The 20,819-nt window shown below is 48.1% G+C and overlaps 1 protein-coding gene across 3 annotated transcripts in view; it reads right to left on the reverse strand.

Moving 5' to 3' along the window:
* Positions 1-6,216: 6,216 nt before the first annotated feature.
* Positions 6,217-20,819, reverse strand: part of JADE2 (jade family PHD finger 2) — a 72,530-nt gene continuing 57,927 nt past the window's right edge. For 2 of the 3 annotated variants that reach the window (XM_005523505.3, XM_014253173.2), the window contains exons 10-12: positions 17,050-17,167; positions 12,995-13,123; positions 6,217-10,755 (exon numbers count right to left, since the gene is read on the reverse strand). In XM_005523505.3, the coding sequence (XP_005523562.2) occupies positions 9,899-10,755; positions 12,995-13,123; positions 17,050-17,167 (1,104 nt within the window). In that variant the 3' untranslated portion in view covers positions 6,217-9,898. The remainder of the gene's footprint in view (positions 10,756-12,994; positions 13,124-17,049; positions 17,168-20,819) is intronic. The other variant, XM_088063491.1, reaches the window with a different exon arrangement.

Consider the following 20,819-nt stretch of genomic DNA (forward strand, 5'->3'; position numbering starts at 1 on the left):
CAGTACCTAAAAGGGCCGCAATAATGCTGGAGAGGGGCTTTTTACAAGGGCATGGAGTGACAGAAGAAATGGGAATGGCTTTAAGCTGAATGAGGGTGGATTTATATTCAATATTAAAAGGAAATGCTTCCCTGTGAGAGTGGTGGGGCACTGGCACAGGTTTCCCATAGAAGCTATATCTTCCCCATCCCTGGAAGTGTTCAAGGCCAGGCTGGATGGGGCTTGGAGCAACCTGGTGTAGTGGAAGGTGTTCCTGCCCATGGCAGGAGGTTGTAAATGAGCTTTAGGGTTCCTTCCAACCCAATTCAAACTGTGACTATGAAAACTGCACTGAGGGCAGATGATGGCTCTTATGTTTGATTGTGAAACAAATTTGTCTGTGGAAAATCTGAGCCTGTCAGTCCTCTTGCTCACATGGGGGCTAAGAGCATCATAAAAGGGGTTGCAGCACTCATGGGAGGCCAGGCTTGGGAGCAGAGGTCTGACAGTCAGAGGTGCAGGCAGTGAACTGCTGGCAGCTTGCCCACTGCCTTTGGCTCCCAGTGTGGGTAGATGCCTCTCCTGGCTTTTGATGTTTCAGGTGTCATTCGTTCCCCCACCCCAAGAGTTCAGGGTTGACTTTCAGTCTGGCATCAGTCAAACTCGAAGAGCAAAATGTAAACGAAATTGCTGTCTGTGGCTGGCTTTCCACTCGTACCAGATCACAGGAGCACCCTTGGGGGGGACAGCCCTGCTCTTGAGTGTCATGTCCTAAAGGGGAACACAGTCACAGCCCCACACAGTCTCTCTGGGAAAGATAAAGAGGCACAAAATTAAGAGAAGGGGATGGGGATATTTTGTGAGAAAAACCCCTGTTCTTGTTGTTTCCCTTCTGAGGGCTTCACATGCACATTCCAGCTGGGTTTAGCCTACAGCTGAGGCTGGAAGATGCTGCAGTTGTTGCTGCAAGCAGACTCCTGGTTCTTTCCAGTCATTCAGTAATGAGCCAATTCCTTGCTTATTCACCCCATCAGTACAGCCCTCCAGGTCCACAAACCCTTCCCCTGATTTCCTCATTTCCAACAAACTGCTTTCATTGATACATTACAGAAACCAAAAGGCAAAATGAGTTTGTATATGCATGACAATTTCACTTCTGCCAGCCACCAGCATTGCAGCTCTCCAGCAGCCAGCAAACACCACCCTCAGACTAGAAAATCAGCTGAAATGTGATTTCTGTGAGGGTCCCAGTGTGGCTCCTGTGGCTATCAGACAGTGCTGCCACGTGCCTTAGTGTAAGGTAATTCTTTTTGCTGAAGCAGCTACTGGACACTTAATTATCAAGAGGTGAAAACCCTTAGCTAAGCCAAAGACTTTATAAAACTACATAAAAAAGCAAGCGAGCAGTCTCAGAATCCAGTAATGGCATCCTATGTTCCCCCATCAGGAAGCAGAGAGTTACACTGTGTTTCAGTTCCCAGGTCATGTTTTCCAACAGGCAGCTGTGAGCCAGGGGCAGCACTGACATCTCCCTTGGTGTCAGCTGCACCTGTTACTTCATAACCACTGAATATTCTCTAATGCTTGGGATGGAAAACACTGCAGGTGCCTGTCAGGGGGGCTGGTGGGTGCTGGGTGGGAGCTCTGGCTGTTGATGGAGTGGGGAGGAGTGGACACTCTTGGCACACTCTCTGCTCTGGTTGTGCCAGTGCTATGCCATGCCCTTGCCGCTCCCAGCCTGTGCTCCTGGAGCTCAGCTATTTATACACCTTTATTTATACTCCTTCTTCCTCCTGGTGTGTTTGTATGAGCTGGTTTTGGAGCTGTTGTGCACCACACACAGAGGACTGGGAAGATGTTTGCAGGCTTCAGATCAGAGCAGTGACCTAAGTCCTCATGGCTCAGCAGACATCTGGCTTTTGCTGTGCCAATAAATGTGCCTTGTGGCTGACTGTGCCTTGGCATCCTTGTAACTCAGCCTAAAATATCAGCCATGGGTCCTTCTGCTGCTAAGAGAGAGCTGGTGCCAAGGAGGTGATGCTCGTGGCACAGGGATGAATGTCCCCAACCTGCCTCTGGCCACACAGTGATGCTGCTTGGCCCTGTGCTGCTCCAGAGCTGCTGCCTGTGTGGTGGATTAAAAAACCTGATTGGAAACAGCTCGTTCCCCATGGCTCTCCAGAACAGCCCTTCAGGGGGGCTGGACCATGCCAGGTCTGTGTCTTGGTCTCTCTGTGTGCTGAGGACTCCTGTGTCCCCCAGCATGGCACCTGGCTCAAGCTGGCTTTGGGAATGCAGGGCACATGGGCTGGCATCCCTGCTGCTGTGCTTTATCCCCCAAACTTACTCATTTTAAAGCTGGAGCTGCAAAAATTGCTGATTTCCCTCTTTTAGAAATGCTTTATTTATCTTTTAGAAATGCTTCCTTATTAAGGGCAGGAATTCATCCCCCGCCTGACAGTTGCTCTGTGGAGTGTCAGTGTTATTTGTGGTATCCCATACAACAAACACCTATTTATAGCTGAGCATTCTTGGAAGGGGTTTTGATACCTTGTTTTCTGCAGGGAATTTTCTCTCTTGCTGGGTACTGCACTCCAGCCTGCACAGGGAGACGTTTGGATGGAGGCAGGGCACGTGGCAGGTCATTCCCACATGGATGGCTGGTGTCCTCAGCCTCTCTCTCCTGAGAATAATTTTCCTAGGAGTTACGGCTGCAGATGTTATTTTGCTTTCTTGACCTGCTGTTGTTTTCCCTGGAAAAACTCCATTTCATTGATCTGACCATTTGGAGCTCATTGCAGGGCTGCTAATGACCAGGTGTAACAGCAGTATTTTAACCTCTTCATTTTCTCCTTGTGCTCAGTGTCAACATTATAAAGTACCACTTAAAATATAAACACAGGCAGTCAATTATTTTAATCTTTGTTACATCTGAATGTACAGCAGCTACTCCTGAGGAAAAACACTGCATCTGATACTCAGTAGAGTGGGTTTAGCTGGGAAACACCATCCCAGCACTTCAAGAAATGCCAAAATCCAACCACTTTGGGAAACTCCATCCCAGAACTGCACACACCAGCAGAGCTCAGACTGCCCCAGGTCTTGCTTCTCAGGACACCCACAGCACAAACAGTACCACCAGCATCTGACTTCTAATTTTGGAAGGGAGCTGCATTCCTCTTGCCACCTAATTCCCCTGTAAACTTGCTGTTTGCACAATTTATACCTGATGGCAGACAAGGTCCATGATCTGTGCCCATAGCACCCTCTCATGGATAAGGGATGGGTATGGGCAAAGCTGTGGGCTCACCCTGTGCCCCCAAAACTTGGCTGGGGGCTGGGAGCCTCCTCACCATGACTACATGGTGGACCTCCAGCATATTTGGCTGTCTCAGGAGAAGGAAGAACTGCCTGCAACCAATACCAGTCCCAACTCATCCCCAAACTAAGTTGCCTGGGGAAAATGCATCTGGTTAAACCCTCCACAAAAAATGTCTAGTTATACCCTCCACAGGTCCAGTTTTCACCTGTGCATTAAACAAACAGGGAATGAGTTTGTCAAATAAAGTTTGGGATGGGCAAGACGGCAGAGGCAGTGTTTGTGAAACCCTCTGGATCAGCCAGGGTCGACACTGCCTGCAGTGGGATTTTTCCCTTGTTTTGTGGGTTAGTCATAGGTTTGTTTATTTTTTTAGAGATTTTTTTTCTTATTCATCTGTTGCAATCACAGCAGACACATAATTTCACAGCCCTACATGGAAATCCAAGACCAAAGAACTATTTTTAGTGCACAAAATGTCTCCTCTAAATGTATTAACTTTAGAAGAGTAAATATTAAATATGGTCTCATCACATTAGAGGCATGTATGCCGAAGTACAGCACCAGCGGTTTTCAGGGTTATGGGAAATTATGTTGTACCACCAGCACTTAATCAAACACAATAAAACAAGTTCTTATTGCAATTCTTTCAGGATAAGCTGAAGGAAAATTAATTACTTTCCACATCCTTTGCTGATGATTTACTGGCACTGGGGTGTATTTGACCCATTAGTATTTATGGTGGCACTTGCAATCCATATGCAAAACATATAGGCACTAGCCTAACATTTATTTTGCAATTAAATTGAAATGATTCTTTGGCTACTCACTAAAAACTGAGGCATTTGGCACCATCTGTGATGAGGATACTTAGGCAAGCCCTGAGCGAGCACCACAGCAAAGCCCTGTGTGCTCTAACTGCCTACAAATATATGTTTAATACTAGCTTTCTGTAACTTTTTTGAGGAATCTTTTCACAGGTTGGGCTGTAGGACAGTGTGGTGCTGCTGGTGGAGCCCCAGTGCCCCAGGTCTGCCTGTCCCTGCTCTGTCAGCAGTGCCCCTCGTGGCTGGTGGCTCTCTTCTGGTGATGGTGATGGGCAGCGGGGTTGCTGCCTGGGTTTGGTACTCAGGGTTTGGGCCCTGGCCTTGTGGAACTTCCTCCTGCCCCCCACTCCTTCAAAAGCCAGCTTGGTGTTTAGAAGGTGCCTGTCAGAAGTCAGATATGAGCTGCTGGGCTGTTCTTGGTGAATTGGTTTTGTTGTCAGCTTAATGAAACAGATACATCTATTTAATGGGGTCTTTAGGAGATGTGGTGACATACAGAGGTGATGTAGTCCTTTTTTGCAGCCCAAAATTCTCTCTTCCTTTGCTTGCAGGCATTTCTGTTCCATTCCCCATGCCCACTTCTATGATACATCCAGCTAGACCATCCCAGCCATCTCTGGTCTAATGTAGGTGCCAGCAGGCAGGGATGCATCTTCCCAGGAATTTGGCTAGCTCTCTCTTCCATGAGCCGTAAATATTTTTGAGACAAAATCCTTGCCAGCTTGTAAAGATGTTGCCTCATGTTCCCCAGCATAAGATCTCTGAGATCCATCTGGGCTTGGCATCATCCCCTTGGACATTTTGGGGCTGGGAAAGGGGTTGCTGTTTCAGGTTAAACAATAACAGTCAGGCTGGCCTTGCTCCCTGCTTTATGGAATTGAACTCACGAGTATCTCCCTGCCTAGAACAGGTGAAAAATGTGCTACAGAAGGCAAGCCTTGAACTGGCTTTTTGACAGGTTTGTGCACAGTGTGATTGCTGTGGGCATCACACCTGCACGAAGGGGCTCTGGGGACTAGACTGGAGTTTGAGTTCATCACTGGGGTGCCTGGAGAGCTGTGAGCAAGAACACAGCCCAGTAAAAAATCCTTACTTTGCAATAAACCAATGCTTTGCCTTTTCATTGAAGAGCTAAATGTAAGGCCATGGTAGTTGTCTCCATCCCCCAGAAGCCCCATCTCAGATGAATGTTTTTTCTCTGTCTTTACTGTGCCCCATGACCTGATTAATCACTTCAGCAACAAATTGAACCAAGTATGTCTACTAAATAGCTCATTTTCCTTCCGCAGCTTGGACACTTGGGCAATTTTACAGAAGAAAAATGTGCCAGTAAAGGCCAAAAAAAGGTAGAAGAAAAGAGCCATTGCTTGATGAGTCAAATATTTACTGAAGCAAGGCAGCACCCTTGCCTGTGGCCTCCAAACCAGCCAAGCGTGCACAAGATGTGGATCCCATTCAAGTTTTTAAAGCTGTGTGATGAGCCCTGTGGAGGGTCAGGCCATCAACAACAGCCTGTATCAGCAATCACAGAATGGAAGTGACCTTAGAGACCATTTAGTTCCATGGCCACTCACTACATAGTGCTGGTTGGTATCAGCAGGGTACAAGGAGTGTCTTACAAACAGGAACACATTGCTGGAGTATTTTGGATTTCACAGCTTGCTTTTGCTTCCATGAATAGCAAATCTAGCAGTTTATTTCCCTGCCTGTTAAACTAGTTCCTGGTGCAAGAAGCTGTTCCTCTGAGCATCCTGCCTCACAGCAGGACTTCCTCTGTGGGCTTTGCTCCAAATTTGCAAAACAAGACTTAAATCTCCACGAGAAAGGCGGCTACCTTGAATTACAGAAATTTTCAGGCATGGGGAACTTTGTGAACATCCTCTTGCTTGGGCTTGCCCTTCCAGCTGTGCCAAACATCTCCAGCTGTGTTTCCCAAGAGCTGGCTAAGATTTGGCAATGGAAATGCAATGGAAGTTCAAAAATTTGCTACTCACAGGCAGAGTGGCTGGCATCAGGAGGGCTGGACCAGCCCTGCATCCCCACAGAGCTGCATCCCTGGGATGAGTTTTCTCTCACTACACCAACACGAGGTACACAGAAAACACTGCTTTATTGACTGCATTTGCCAACACATTGAGGAATGCAAAGGGTTTTTTTTCATAAGCAATGGGCCATGGTCCCAATGTGTATTAAAGCATACACTGTATCTAAACAGGATGAAAATAATGGCAGACAGAGCTATTCCAAGGCAACACAAATAGCATGCATAATACAGTCTCACACAGAACAAGTTTGATAACATTATATTGCTTTAAGAATTAACTAACATGGAAAATGTACAAAAAGGAGAAATAGGTTTTTGCATTAATGAAAAATACATTTTTTTTCTCTACAAAGGAATTTCTAATACAAGAAAATAAATATTGCAACATAAGCCAAAAATAATTTAAAATTGCTCTTTTCAATATATTTTCAATATTTCTCTTTTGTATTAACAAATGGCACATCACGTTCTTTGAAACAAAGAAAACAGAAGGGTTTCTCCTCCTGTGACATTCATATCATTTCCTGTAACTGATGTGAAGTGGGTTGTTTTGAATGTGGAATGCTGCAAACTGCAGGGGATTTCCTTAAAGAACAACCAAACCTCATGCCCTGCACTGTAGCAGCATCTTCCTGCAGCCTGCATCCAGCCTGGCTCCATTCTGCATCCAGCCTTGGGGCGAGCTCCATGGGACAGCAGGCATCCTAACCCCATAAAATAGGTGCAAGTGAAAAAAAAAAAAAAGAAACATAATAATAATAATAATAATTAAAAAAATATCAAAATATGGGTGTAGGGAAAATGGGAGTGTGGAATGGGAGCTGTCCTGGGGAAAATCCCTCAACCATCACGGCTGGGGCTGGTGTGGGGCCGTGCTCCATCAGGGAATGATGCTTTCTGTATCCTCATTGCAACAATGGCTGTTCCACCAAGGAAACAGGTGCTCTAACAGTGCAAATGTAGATTCCTGCAGTTTATACATCTTAAAAGATAACATTTCTGTACTAAAATAAACCTTTTTTTTTTTTCTTCTCTTTCTATTCATTTCAAAATACATTTACATTAACATCAAAAATATTTTCCTTGTGCATTTTCTCTCCAGAACACCAGACTCTCCTGCTCCAAGGATGCTCCAGGCAGAGGATGCTCTGGGGTGGCTGCAGCTGTCCTGCCATGGTCCAGCCCTTGCTCAGCCCCACAGCTCACCAATGAGCCCATTTCCTCCTTTCTATTCCTGCCATCCCATTCTTCTCCCTGCGCCCCACCAGCTCCCTTAGCTTTTCCCCCATCTCCTGATGCAAAACATGATGCCTGATGTTTTGGGAGTGTTTCAACTGTGCCCAGTGCTGGAGGTGCCAGGTCAGTTGTTCTTTAAAGTTTCCCCCTTTTTGCTTTCCTGTACTGAGAAAACAAGTAGTGCAGAAGCTGATGAATGGAACTGTGTACAGTGAAATTTGTGGATTCCTTTTTTATAACCATAATTGAGTGAAGCACACGGAAGCAAGACTCATTAAAAGGCAGCATATTGATTATTGTTATGACTCGTATACTAGGATACTGGAGCTAAAGCTAGCAAGCCTGATAAGATAAACTAAGTCCTATTTACTGTATTTAACATTATCTGAACATACTGAGCCTTAATTAATGAGCAGATTTTCATTTCCAACCTCAATGAATTATGCTAATTTATAACAAAGGTGGTTCCTGTTTTGTTGGTATTTTGCTGTTTTTCTGTTTTCTTTTTTTTTTTTTTTTTTCACTAATAAAACATTGTCACATTTTTCCCATCTGAGGAAGATTCCTTCCCAGGCACAGTCAGTCTCAGCCAGGTGAGTGTTTGGCTTAGGCAGGGCTGGGCATCCCACCCAAAGGCCCCATCAGTTGCCGTGTCTGGGATCAGCTGGGCTGTCATCGCTGATCTTTGCTGCAATTTTATCAATAATAAGGACTTTGGAAGGCTGATAAAGATGATGATCTACTCTAAAACATGAATCAAAATAGTCTCAGAGTTTCAAAAAAGAAAGCTCACAGTGAAATGAGCAAAAAGCACTGGAAACCAAAATGGCAGGATGCGGTCTTGGAGCAGCAGCATCCCTCGGAGCAAGCTTGGAACCTAACGCCGCAGCAGTGTGGTATGAGTGTGTCTTTAGTCCTTGGTTGCTAAATAACTTCCAATTTTTTTTTCATAATGACAAGTTTCCGGTTTCTGTGCTGCTTGACTGTCAAAATATTTCTTTGGCATCCACAAAATTCTTTGACTGATTGGTTTGACAATTGCAAGGTTTTTTTGTTCAGTGATGGGTTTAACCGGTTGCAGAAGTGTCCCAGGTTTGGGTTGGTTTTGTGGTTTTTTTTTTTAGTTTTTTTTTTTAAACATTTTTTATTTTTAAAAAACAACAACAACAAAAGTTTCAGTGAATTCCTTTTTTGTTTTTGTTCCCTGAGCTCACACTGGGGTCACTCCAATAAAACACGTAGCATGACTTAACTGTGACCTTTGAAGCCAAAACCGAAGTAATGGTGCAATTAAGTGCAAACATGGAAATTCGCCTGACTTATAGGTAACATGGGCTTTTAAACAACATTTAAGGCTTACTGGGGACATTTTATGCATTAAATTATTGTAATATTTAAGTCAGCTTCTGTGAATCACCCCTCCACAACGAGTCAACAGCTTGTAACCAGGATTTAAGGTAATAAAAAATAAACCAAACCACAAACCAAAACAAAGGATGGAGAGGAATAAATTCACCATTTCCATTGTAGCATTTAGTGGTGGTGGCAAGGGTTGCTATTTCCCCTTAGTGATGGCACATTTGGCCTTGGGGCCATAGTTTTGGTTTGCAAGGGGGATTTCATATGTGCTGCCCTGGCATGGTGGGACCATGGCAGCATTGGAGAGAAACATGGGCAAAAAATTGCTCAACCTCCCAGGTTACACCAACCCTCACTCTCCACAGTGGTTTTAAAGGACACTTTCCTCTTCCATCCTGCCCCACATTTCCATTTTCCACTTGCTGATCCATTCACCTGAGTAAATCACTTCAGTGTTTCTAAGAATCTCAGTGGGGGCATGGATGGGGAGGACTCCTGCATCCTGGCCCCTGAATGGATCCCAACCAGATGGAAAGATGATGGGAAAAATAATGACCAAGGGTTGTTTTTTTTCCCAAAAAACCAGAAATGTAACATTTCTCTCTTCCACCCCAAGCATTTTCCTCCAACAAGCTTTTTGTGCTTTAGTCATTATTTATTTTAGAATCGCTTATTTCGCCTCCTCTCTGCACACACAGGTGGGAATTTCCCCTCCCACTGGCCACTGCCGGACCCCTCTACTCGCTCCCTGCTCTGAGGGCAACCGTCCCAGGCAGAAATCTGCCCCTCATTAAATAATGCCCATTAATTGAACTGTCATCCCTGCAGAAAGCACGGGTACCGGCACCCACCACCCTCTCTGCACCCTTGACATCGGTCCTGGCAGGTGCCAGCTCACGTTCCCAGGAAGTGGGGTCTGGCAGGGAGCCGGGGAGGGACCACTGCTGTCACAGTCATCGATGTCGGTGAAGCTGAAGCTGTATCTCAGGCGTATCGAGAAGAGAAAGACAACAGTGCAGAATTTCCAACTATATACACATATTAAAAACCCCCCTCGCTGTGATACCAGGCAGAAATCGGACATGGCAGTTGGAACTGGGTTGCGGCCTCATCGAGCCAGCGCGATCAGAGGAGTTAGGACGCCAGGATGCTCATCCTGACAATGTCCTCGCCGGCCGCGTCCAGCTGGCCCCGCTGCGCCCGGCCACCGCGGGACTCCCCGTCCGAGTCGCTCATCTCGGCGTCGGAGAAGTATCCGTCCGTGTCGGCGTCGAAGCGACGCAGGGGAGCTCCGCCAGCGCCATCGGCCTTGGGGGGCTGCGAGCGCCGCGTCCCCCGGCTCTCCTTTGGTAATTTAAACCGCACAATGGTTTTGGGGCTACCTATGGAGTCAGGCACTTTGGCTGCGGGGCTGGGCTCCGTCTGAGCGCAGCGCGGCGTCTCCTCCTCCTCATCCTTGCTGACGCAGCCCCGTGTCCCAGCGGGGGGGTGAGGCTCGCTGGCTTTCTGGAGAGAGCCCTTCTTGGCCACCTTCTTGGCCTCTCCCGTCCCTTTGCGGTCTGTGGGAAGCTTTGCTGCCCCTTTTTCCAGCTTGCTCGGTCTGGAATCCAGAGCGAAGGGCTTGGCGGGATCATCCGACAAGTTGCTGGCATTGTTAGTCCAGGGCTCTGAGCCCTCTGGGTGGCCCCCACCCACTGCAGAGGGGTTGCTCCTTGGCAGCTTTTTCTTAGTGTTCGTTCTCGTTCTGCTTTTCACTTTCTTTGTGGTCTCACTCTGCCTGAATGGGGACCTGAGGGAATGGTCCATCATGAAGCTCAGCAAGGTCTCCTCATCCTGGAGAAGCTCCTCGGAGAGGCCAGGGGTGCTGTCCTCATGGTGGGCGTTGTTGAGTGACCACTCGCTCATTGCCATGTTCTCCGCGGTGATCTGCACCGACTGTGCCAACCAGCTGTTGAAGAAGGTCCCATCGATGGGGAAGGAGGTTGACAAGCCTGGGAAAAACAAGAGTGGAAGATTGCTTCAGAAGCCAGGAACAGCCATGCTGCCCTCTGTCACCATCACCAACTCCACCAAAACTCCCTGGCCCTGGAGGAACACTTGAAAGAGCAACTGTAATGCACCACACCGGACACAGGGCAGGGTTTACTCCAGCATTAGTGCTGAACTTGGGGTTCACTGAGGTCACAGTACAAATACCCAAGCAGTCCCTCACATCCAACTCTCCACAAACCTCCCTGAATCCAAACCAAGCTTTTTCCTTCAGTGAAGATGACAAGCAATGAATGACACATCCCAGCACAGGTGGAAATATTCTCGTCCAATGGCAGAAGACAAACAATTCAAGTGTAAGTTAAAAAATATGGTGACAGAGGAGGACTTGTGCCCAAACAAGGGATGACAGGTTCCCCAGGAAGCAGCTGCTGCTAGGCAACTACCAGAGTCAAGCAGCCAGCATGGTGATGGGACCACTGCTACATCTGCAGGTCTGAGAACATCTCAACAGGTGTGGAAACTGAAGAAGAGGAGCAGAGATAAAGGCTGGAATGGAAAAAGCTGAAAATTTTCCTGATAACGATCATTGAGAGCAAGAGAGAGCACTGTGGGCTGGACTAGTTGTGTCCAATTAGCAATGGGAAAGGTGCACACCTACACAGAGAGAGTTTTAATCTCTGAAACAGAAACCCACAGGCTCAACATCTGAGTTGGTTTTATGGATGGAGGAAAAATGAGGTTTGATTTGGATTTCAGGAAGAGCTTTCCTTTGAAACGGTCAGTCTAGCAACAGAGAGAGAAAGAGTAGTGGCTTGGGCAAGGTGAGTCATGCCCACAATGTTTGCTGGTAGCAGTGACAGCTTTACATCACCCTCACCCGTGAGCAGCAACACAGGCTGTGACCCTGCACCTCACCACGGCCCTTTTTGGAGGAGAAAGCACCCCACCCTGTCACCAGCCCAAGGCACAGAAGGTGAAGCAGAAGCAAGGATGAACTTAGGGCATTGTGTGGTACCCAAATACTGAAAAGCCCAAGTTTTGTGGGCAAGGGCACTGCCCAGCTCACCCTCCCCAGCCCTTCTCTGATGACAGCTGCCCTAAGAGATGCTTCAAACCCTTCACAAAATTCAGGAGGTTACAAGAACATGGTGAAGCTTTGGGTCAAGTTGCCTGGTTTCCCAAGCTCATAGCCATTCAGATTTTCTCTGAGAATCACCAGCCTCTCTTGTTTGCTGGAATTTGCCCCAGTAAATCCAAAAGTTCTTTAGCAAAGAACAGAGCAGAGACAGAATGAGTGCAAAAGCCCCATTTCCAAAGGTCCTAAAACCTAACAGCTCTGAGATAACCAGAAAGCGGCGTAGTCAGGTGAGCAATGTGCAATACAGAGCAAGGCAGGGTGGTCCAGACTGCCACACCTCCCACAGAAATACTCTGTACCCCTTGGAGGGTTTTACAGCATCTCCAGACTACCTAAGAGCCTCACAGTACCAGTGCTCCCCTGTGTGGCAGCTAGGCACACACAGACTCATCACCTGCCTCTGCTGGTAGAGGTGGCAGCACCAGAGGAAGTCAGACAACAACCCAATTCCATGTAAAAACCGTATGCAGTTGTCAAGGACCTTGTCCAAAACAACCTTTTTTGTTCTGTTTCCTTTTCTTCCCCAAGCCCTGCCTGCTGCTGTAGCCGATGGGGATGAACTGGAGGTGACTGAAGCATCTGTGGGGCCAGGCTCCTCCCTCTTGAGCAAATTCAAGAGATGGATGCACTTTGTGCCTGACTCCTGGATGTTCCTGCACCAGTGGCACAACCAGCACAGCCATATGTGCCATGGACAGGACACGAAACCTCAGAGCCCACGTGCTGTACTCACTGTCACTGCACAGCACAGAAGGCACAGGGGAGCAGCCCTACCATGGGATGGGTAAGTCTGATTTTATCACCTGAAAGCGAAATCCCGCTCCAGCAGCACATCACAGGTTTTGTAACACGTTCTTCCAATCCTGGAGCTACAGGGGGGAATTTTGAATCCCCTGCCCTTCCAGTGAACATGTTCCTGACCCAGTCTCTCTAGTAGGACCGGGATAATTCAGGTTGATTCCCACAAAGGAGAGATGGAAGGTGTAACTCCACCATGTTCCGTGCAGAAGGGGTCAGGGGCTGGGACTCTTAACCCTGCTCCCCAAAACAGGGAACCTCCAGCATCGCGGGTCAACTCCGCACCGTAAAATCAGACTTACCCAGTTGTCCCAAAACAGTTTCGTTGACCGATTTCCTTTTCTCTGTCTTCTCAGGACTACTTTTTCTACCATCTCTTCCTTTCCTTCTTGGGTCACTTTTCTTACCCCTTGTCTTCTTCCCAGTTTGTTCTGGCATTTTTTAGAAAAAAAGGAAAACGCCATGTGAGACGAGGCATCAGGGATGCTGTGGTGAGCAAGTTCCCCTAGGGCACACCCCTGCAGTGGAGACCTGCAGCAAACCAGCAACAACTCCAAGCCAAAGGGAGAACAAGGGCCATTCTTTGGCCAGCTGTGGGCTAAGGTCTCTACATGTTAAAATCTGAAATCTGTAGGTTACAAAAAAAGGAGATTTTAGCCTTGGAGAGGAGTGACCACAGGAGCAGCCCCGCTGAAGGCAGGTGATTTGCTGGAGACTCTACAGCCACAGACCTGGGCCAGGACTTTGGGGTGATGATCCACTAGGGAGTAACCCCAAATCCTGCTCAGATACCTTGCAAGAGCCATGGTGACCTACAAACCTGGTGCTGTGTCACCCATCACCAACAAGAGCATCCCCAGGAAGGGATTCAGCTGCACAGCCAGCCTGACAGAGCAGCAGTTTTAAAGCCAGCCTTGATTTGACCTTTTGGCAAAACTGTGCAGAAGTGAAAAAACCCCAAAGTGATATAGGTACATGAAGTAGAAAAGATGACTAGGATTGCCTATGGAAAGGTAGGGATCTAACTCTCAGCTATACAGACATTCAGCTAAAAATTAGCATTTCCTAAATGGCTTTGAACTTCTACTGGATTTATTCCTCTTGGGTAAACAGGACAAATACTATATAAAAGTACAACTTGCATTGCCAAGTAAAATACTTCCAACAGTTTTTACTTACTCCATTAGTCCATTCTTCCCCAGAAGTCCATGCTAAAACTCCTATTGATTTTCAGAGAGGGAAGGATATTGCCCTTAAACCAAAATGTGAGTGGCTCATAGAAGTGGAGGTGAGACAAGTAGTTTTTCAGAGTCTGGCCCATAGGCTAAACAATGATCTTAAGGAAGGAATCAGTTTACTGTGTCAGCCAGCAGCAAATCCTCAGCAGAGAGGCCATCAGGTGGACAGGTCAGAGGGAATAACCTCAGCTCTCCCCCTGTGGCAGCAGTGGAAATGTACCAGGTAAGCAGGGGAGAGAATTTGCATTGCACCTGCCTGAGCCTGAATTAACAGAGGATTTACAGTCCTGGAGTTGCCAGCCAGGAACCCCTCCTGACCAAAGAACTTACAGGAAGAAAGAAATGCAAAAGCAAATTTGGTGTTTGCTACATTCCTGCCAAGTAATGGGAGGAAGGCAGACACATTTTTCACTTCGCTTACAAAATCAAAATCTAACTTTGTTTAGACAGCACAACGGGGCTAAAGAGAAACCCGAGCAGCACTTTTTGAAGAGGAACCTGTCAAAATAGTAGCCATGTTTCAAAGCCAGACAGTGTTTGCTTTCCACTCTGTGCAAGAAAAATACAGGGAAGAGAGGAAGGTTCATTTTACACGGGCAGTTCTCACTGATTTTATTAAGAATCTCCTGCTTAAATGATCATTTGACAGCAGGAAAAATAAACCCCTCCTGTTCTGAGTTTTGTGTGGGAGCTGGTCCATAAAAACCTTTGTGCCAAAACCATCTTTGGAACAACCCCAGCAGATCTTGGTCGATGGCTACTGTAACAGCAGTTAAAAACTGGCCTCATCCTGGTGAAATAATGGAGACATTTTCCTTCCTCCTAGGAACCCCAGGTATGGAGAGCATCTGGTCCGGAGCTTTGGGGGAGGATGCTAACAGAACCATCCCCCACTTCCCAACCAGTAAGTGCTTTGTAATGCTGGAAAAGGCAGCAGTGAGTTATCCAAAGCTTTGGTTCCATTGGATGCTGAGTATCTGCAGCTCCTGGTGTGGTCACTTGGCAAGGGAACTCCTCCTGAGCTCAGGACACTCTACGGACTGATGCCGAAAGGCACTCGGGTCCCTCATGTCCCCCTGGCACAGGAAGGACCCAGATGCCCAAACCACCTTTAGATGCCAGGACCAAATTCCTGGAGTTGGGCTGTTTCCCTGGCAGCAGGGACTGACAGGAGCTGGGTCCCAGAGGAAGCAGTCAGTCCCTGCTCAGGCTCAACCAGTAAGTCCGTCCCAGGAGAGAAAATCAGCTCAGCTCAGTCGGTTCAGAGTGGAAAAAGAAAGTGCAAGCACCAGCCAGGTAGGGCAGGAGAGAAGAGAATCTGCATCACAAGGTCTGAAGTGATCCCTGCACACCAATCCCCACCCAAGCCACCCTCCCACTGTGGGTTTGTCTCTTATCACTCACCTTTAGGCAGAACAAACATCATGGGAACAGCAGCCATGCTTTTCTCAAGTACACCCATAACATTTTTGGGAAGGGCAATTGCAAAGCACCAGCACTGGGCTGTGCAGACAACCCCAAAACACCATCAGCAGAGCCTCAACACAGCTCCCCATCAATGGCTGGCACCTGCACCCCACTGGTGAAGCTCCTAGCTCACCTACTCCAGCTCTCCCTGGGAGGAACTGCCGGCTCCCATCCCAGTGCTACATCAGAGAGACATGTACCCCCAAGGCATTTTGGGGAACACAGGTCCCCAAGGGCATTTCCAGCTATCTAACACCTTGTCTACAAGAGAGATGAGCTTAAAAACACATCCTGGCAAACTACCCTGTGCCTATCTCCTTCTGAAAGCACCAAATGCTGGGCTGGGTTTGCCCAGCTGAACTGAAGAGCATCTTTAAGTCCCCTGTGATGCCTCCAAAACCCACAGAACCTGGCAGTGACAGCACATGGCAGGTGGTGCTCCTGGCAAGGAGATCCTGGCAAGGACACTGCTGGCTGGGGCAGTGAGGTGGGGGTCCAGCTCAGGAGTAACATGCACACAATAATCTGGGTGCCAGGGCATGGATGTGCAATGTGGGGTCTCCAGTTGGTGGGAACACCATTTGTGTGTGTTCAGGCTGGTGAGCTGTACCTCCAGTCCAGTAAAGATGTGTGGAGCAACACAGAGTATGACAGGGACTGGGATTTACAGGACCCACATCACCCCAGAGCAGACCCTGGGGTCCCAGCTGCTCCAGCACTGCCTGGCTTTGGCTATCAAGAGGAATTTGCATGGGCTTGAGTCACAGACATCTTAACATACACATTCCTAAACCTCCAAAACTTCAGTCAAAGGAGACTTTTGTCAAGGAAAGCTCAGCCCAGACAGTTCCTGAAGAAACCCCAACCATGTGATGGCTTCAAACACAACTCCAAAGCCACAAACACAACAACCGTCAGAAGCAGCTGCCAAAGCACCAGATGCTGCTGCTGGAAAAACTGTTCTGCAGCCACAGGGTCTAGTCTGCCCTGCCACTGGAGGCAAAGGAGGAGAAGGAGGAGGGAGCAGAAGCTGTGGGCTCTGGGACCGCTTGTGCAAAAGGAAAAAGAAGTAGGACAAAAGGAAACCAGCTTTACTTCAGCTCCTTAATAGAAGTTGGCAGCGGCTTTGCAGTCGGTGGCATGATCTCTGCTAATGGATATGTGAAGCAGGGAGCTGCAGCTGACCAGAGCTAAAGGAGCTGGTCTCCTGGAGCCACAGAACCCCCACCAGCAGCTTATCCCTTTACTCTTGACAGAATGCTCAAAGGCATCTGCAAAGAGCCTGAAGCAGGGCTTCCACCCTGTATCAGGGAGCCAGGTGCAGAGCAGCCCATGCCCAGGATGTGCCATCTCCTCCCAAGCAGTCCCAGGTCACAAAATACTGCCTTAGCATCCCCACCTAACAAATGCATGGTCCTGACTGATTTCCAGGAAGGGGAGGATCAAGAGGGATCTGTGGAAACAAATAGCTCCAGCACTCCAGTCACCCAGAGTCTGGCTTTATTGAGTGTTTCTGAGTCAATATATGAACTGTGCCAAAATAACATATCAGGGGAGGGGGCAGCTCTGGCTTCCCTGGTGAAGGGAGCTGGGGCACACAACTTGGCTTCAGTGGGGACAGTGTCTGTGAGAACGAGCTCTGTGGTACTGACCTGGGTAAAGATCTTTCTCAATAAGCTTCATCTGGAGATGGAAGATCTGCTCCTGCAGTTTACAAATGGTGTGTTTCATTTTCTCCCGTCTGGTCACCATGTAACAGAGATTTCTAACCTACAGAAACACAAGAAACAGTGTCTCATTTAGGCAAGGTCAAAGCAGGTCCCCTCAAGTTGTGTTGCTCCTGTTGCCCAGGGAAATCCCCACTCCCTGGGATTCCATCCTTTTTCACCTTACCATCATCTGCTGCACTCCTACCACGGCCCTTTGGGTAAGCCAGGGCTAGCATTGAGAGCTCTTGATCCAAACTGTTAATTCAAAGGTGTGATACATACGGGAGAAACCATGCAGTGAATCATCTCAAACCTAAATGTCTCTGTCCTGGCTCCAACAGCCAGGACCCCATGGTGGGCAAGGAAGGCTGGCTGGCTTCTCCAGCACGGGCACTGGAAGTCTGGGAAGGGAAGATGCTGCAGAAGGAACATTATAACATGCAAAAGTCCAGTACCAATCATCTGAGCATCGTGCTGAGTGCTTGGCCCAGCAGCTGCATCATGTACGTGTCCTGTTCACACCTCACATGGGCACCTGCACAAAAAATGCCAAATTCTATGAAGCAGCTTGTTGCCCTGAGAAATGCACAGGTTCTCATCCACAAATTGCACCTTCTGCAGAGAGGGATAAACCCTCTTCCCACAGCCAGTGCGGGGAAGGGGCTGAGCTGGGATGGGGATGTCAGAGCCTCACAGATCTGCCCTAAAGCAGATACCAGGAAAAAACATAGAAAATACAGCAAAATTCCCTGGTGGTGCTGACCCAGGTCAGCAGCTGGAGCAGCTCCTACCTCAAATCTGGCCCCTCCATATGGTTATTCACACCTGCTCCACATCTACCTGCAAGTCACTGGTGCCTTTCTTCCTTTTTGTCCCAGTTCAAGAACTCTCATTAACCATGGCAGTGGGGTTGGAAGATTTTTTTTAAGGTCCCTTCCAACCCAATCCAACCCATTCTGTAATTATCTGAAGCTCTAAATACAAACAGCAAAGCACAAAATATAACTGCTCACGTGAGCCAGTGCAGCAGCAGCAGCTAAACCCTGCTGCTGATAAACACCCCCAGCAGCACAAGATGACAGAGCTATTGCTGATAACTCCTGGCACCTGGCCCTTGATGAGTTTCAGTGCCATGCTTTTGCCAGCCCCATGGAACCATGCCTGGACAGCCAGGCTCTGGCACTGCTGCCACAATGGACATCAAAGCTTTTAGAGCAAGCAGAGGCTTTCAGCTGCAGAGCAGAAAATGCTGGCAGCTAACAGGATTTGACAGCATTTACTCAGCTTTCTGACGCTCTGAAAGAGCAAAGATTCCCGTAATAAGGTAAGGAGGAGGTGGCCTGAACAGAGGAACGTGCACATGGGTATGTCCACACTCATGTGACCCTGATGTCTTCAATTCCTTCCCCTCCTCATGCTCACACTCTTCTCTGCAGAGAGTATTTCCAGGCATGGGGGATTGTCCCAAAGTGGCCAAGAGCCTCTGAAACTCTCACAATGACAGAGCAAGCCAGGACATCATCCCATGCTTACCTGGTATCTGCCAGCAAAGGCTGTGAGGGCAGCAGGACAACTGCAGCCAACCCCTCATACTGGCTTACATGTCTCACTTGTCACTTAAGGACAATTTGGGAATGTTTAGAAAAAAAGGAGAAAAAACTGCTCTTTTTTTTATTGTTGTTGAATCCCCTAGATGTAAATACAAGGCAGGGAGTTATATAGCATATTTTACTATGTTCTCTTTTTTTCTTTCTGGATTGGAGAAAACATCAAACTATTTCTTTACGAAGAAAACAACTGCTTCTGGCAACCTGAATCTCCAAGAGTTTGGCCATATCTCTTCTTTATGATTTTATATTCCTGGAAGAAAACATTAGCTTTGCTTAGAGACTGCTGGTATTTACCCACACTTACACAGCTCAACACCACCCAGTGCTGCTTCCTCAAGCCAAGTTTAGATGCTGGTGTGAAAGCCTGGAAACCACAGCTTTTTGTTAAAGCTAATTTGAACACCCAGTCCTTTGAAAAAGCTTTTTAAAAAAGACAACGAGGGTTAAAAAGGCCCTAGATAAAATGGGGGGACTGTATTAGGATTCCCAGGCAATAGCTTTAATTTGCTGACACTGAAATGCAGAAATGTCAGGGATTAAGAAATGACAGAGGGAACCACCACCACTCTGCCTGTCCCCATGTCATCTGCTCTCTGCTTCTGCCTCCCCAGCTCCTGGATCCCTACAACATTATCAGCCCCAAAACCACTTCTGCCAGATTAATTGCTGGAATTGCTAAAATCCAACATGACATCCTGTGGACACCCTCTGAAAACCTTCAGAGGTTTCCATCTCTGATCCCAATTTCATGTGATTCCTCACTATTTGCAAGTGAAACAGGGGGGCTGTGACCTGCCAGGTGCAGGACCAGATACCTGGGATGCTCTGCCCACAACTGGATTTAAATCCATATCACCCATCTGAGCACTGGACTTTGATCCAGCTGGTGTTTATTGTTCCACTCTTGGAAGCAGAACAAACAAACAGCTCTTCCAGGGCCAGGCAGTGAAACCTGGCAGGGAGCTGCTAAGCAGAGGCTGAATGCTGATGGGCACACCGCACAAAGCCTGGAGGCAACTCTGGAAAATGAGAAATCTGGTAAAACACATAGTTTTGACACAAAGGAATCAAAGAGAAGCTGCCGTGAGCAAAGATGGTACCCAGGGATGCATGGTGGTTCAGTGCAGCTGGAAAAGCCAAGCTGGGAACAAGAGGAAGCAGCAGGAGGCAAAGAAGCCTGGCTTAGATTTACAATATAGAGCAGATGAGAGGAAAAAGTGAGTTGAACTTGACGCCCTCAGATCCGGCAGATGCAGCCTGTTGCTGGAGACCCACTAATGGTGGCACCAGCCCAGCCTAACACAGAGATGGAAATTTGGTAAGTAAAGGCAGGAACAAAGTGGGGACAGACTGGCAGAGGGATGGCAATGATGACCACATGGATGAAGGCCCACAGGATCACAGGAAAGAGACCAATAGGTTCAAACCCAACTATTTTTAGACAGAAGAAGGCTCTTGGGCTCCAGGATCCACACGGGAGGTGGGTGCAGCAAGGGACCAGGGAGGGCTGGTCCAAAGCTGAACCTCTGCCTGGACATGAACACAGTTCCCACCCACACTGCCTTTCTCCCCATAGGTTCTGTTATGCCACAGACCCACAGCAGCTTGAAGGGAGGGTTCAGACATGCAGGGGGCAGCATCCCCACCACTTTCACCTCCTAAGGAACAGCATGTCACTTACAGCACCCTCAGCCCCTGCTCAGGGAACTGCAGCACCACATCCATCTGGTCAGAGCACTGCTATTTTCCTGCTTTCCTTCCTATTTGCTCCTACAGATTCCCTAAGCCCTTCCATGGCTTTTGCACCATGAATGGGTGGTCTAACAGGGCCCTGGGCAAGGGAAATGGGTTCACCCCTCTGGCAGGAGAGAAGTGACAGAAGAGAGGGGACCAGGCAGGCCTTGGGTATTTAAGTGAAGGAGAAGGAGCTTGGGCTGTGCATGCCAAGCTCGACATCCCTGCCCTGCCTGTCCCTGCCCCACTGCTGCCGTGTGCTGCGCCCATGTACCTCCCCAGCAGCAGCACTACTGGGCCTTCCCCTCTCTGCCATCTCACCACAGGTTCTGTGTGTGCTTCTTCTTCCCCTGTGCTTCTTCCCCTCGT

Source organism: Pseudopodoces humilis, chromosome 17, assembly GCF_049639895.1.
Source record: "Pseudopodoces humilis isolate 2021_Gansu_Grassland_sample_001 chromosome 17, ASM4963989v1, whole genome shotgun sequence".
In the NCBI taxonomy this organism is placed as follows: Eukaryota; Metazoa; Chordata; class Aves; order Passeriformes; family Paridae; genus Pseudopodoces; species Pseudopodoces humilis.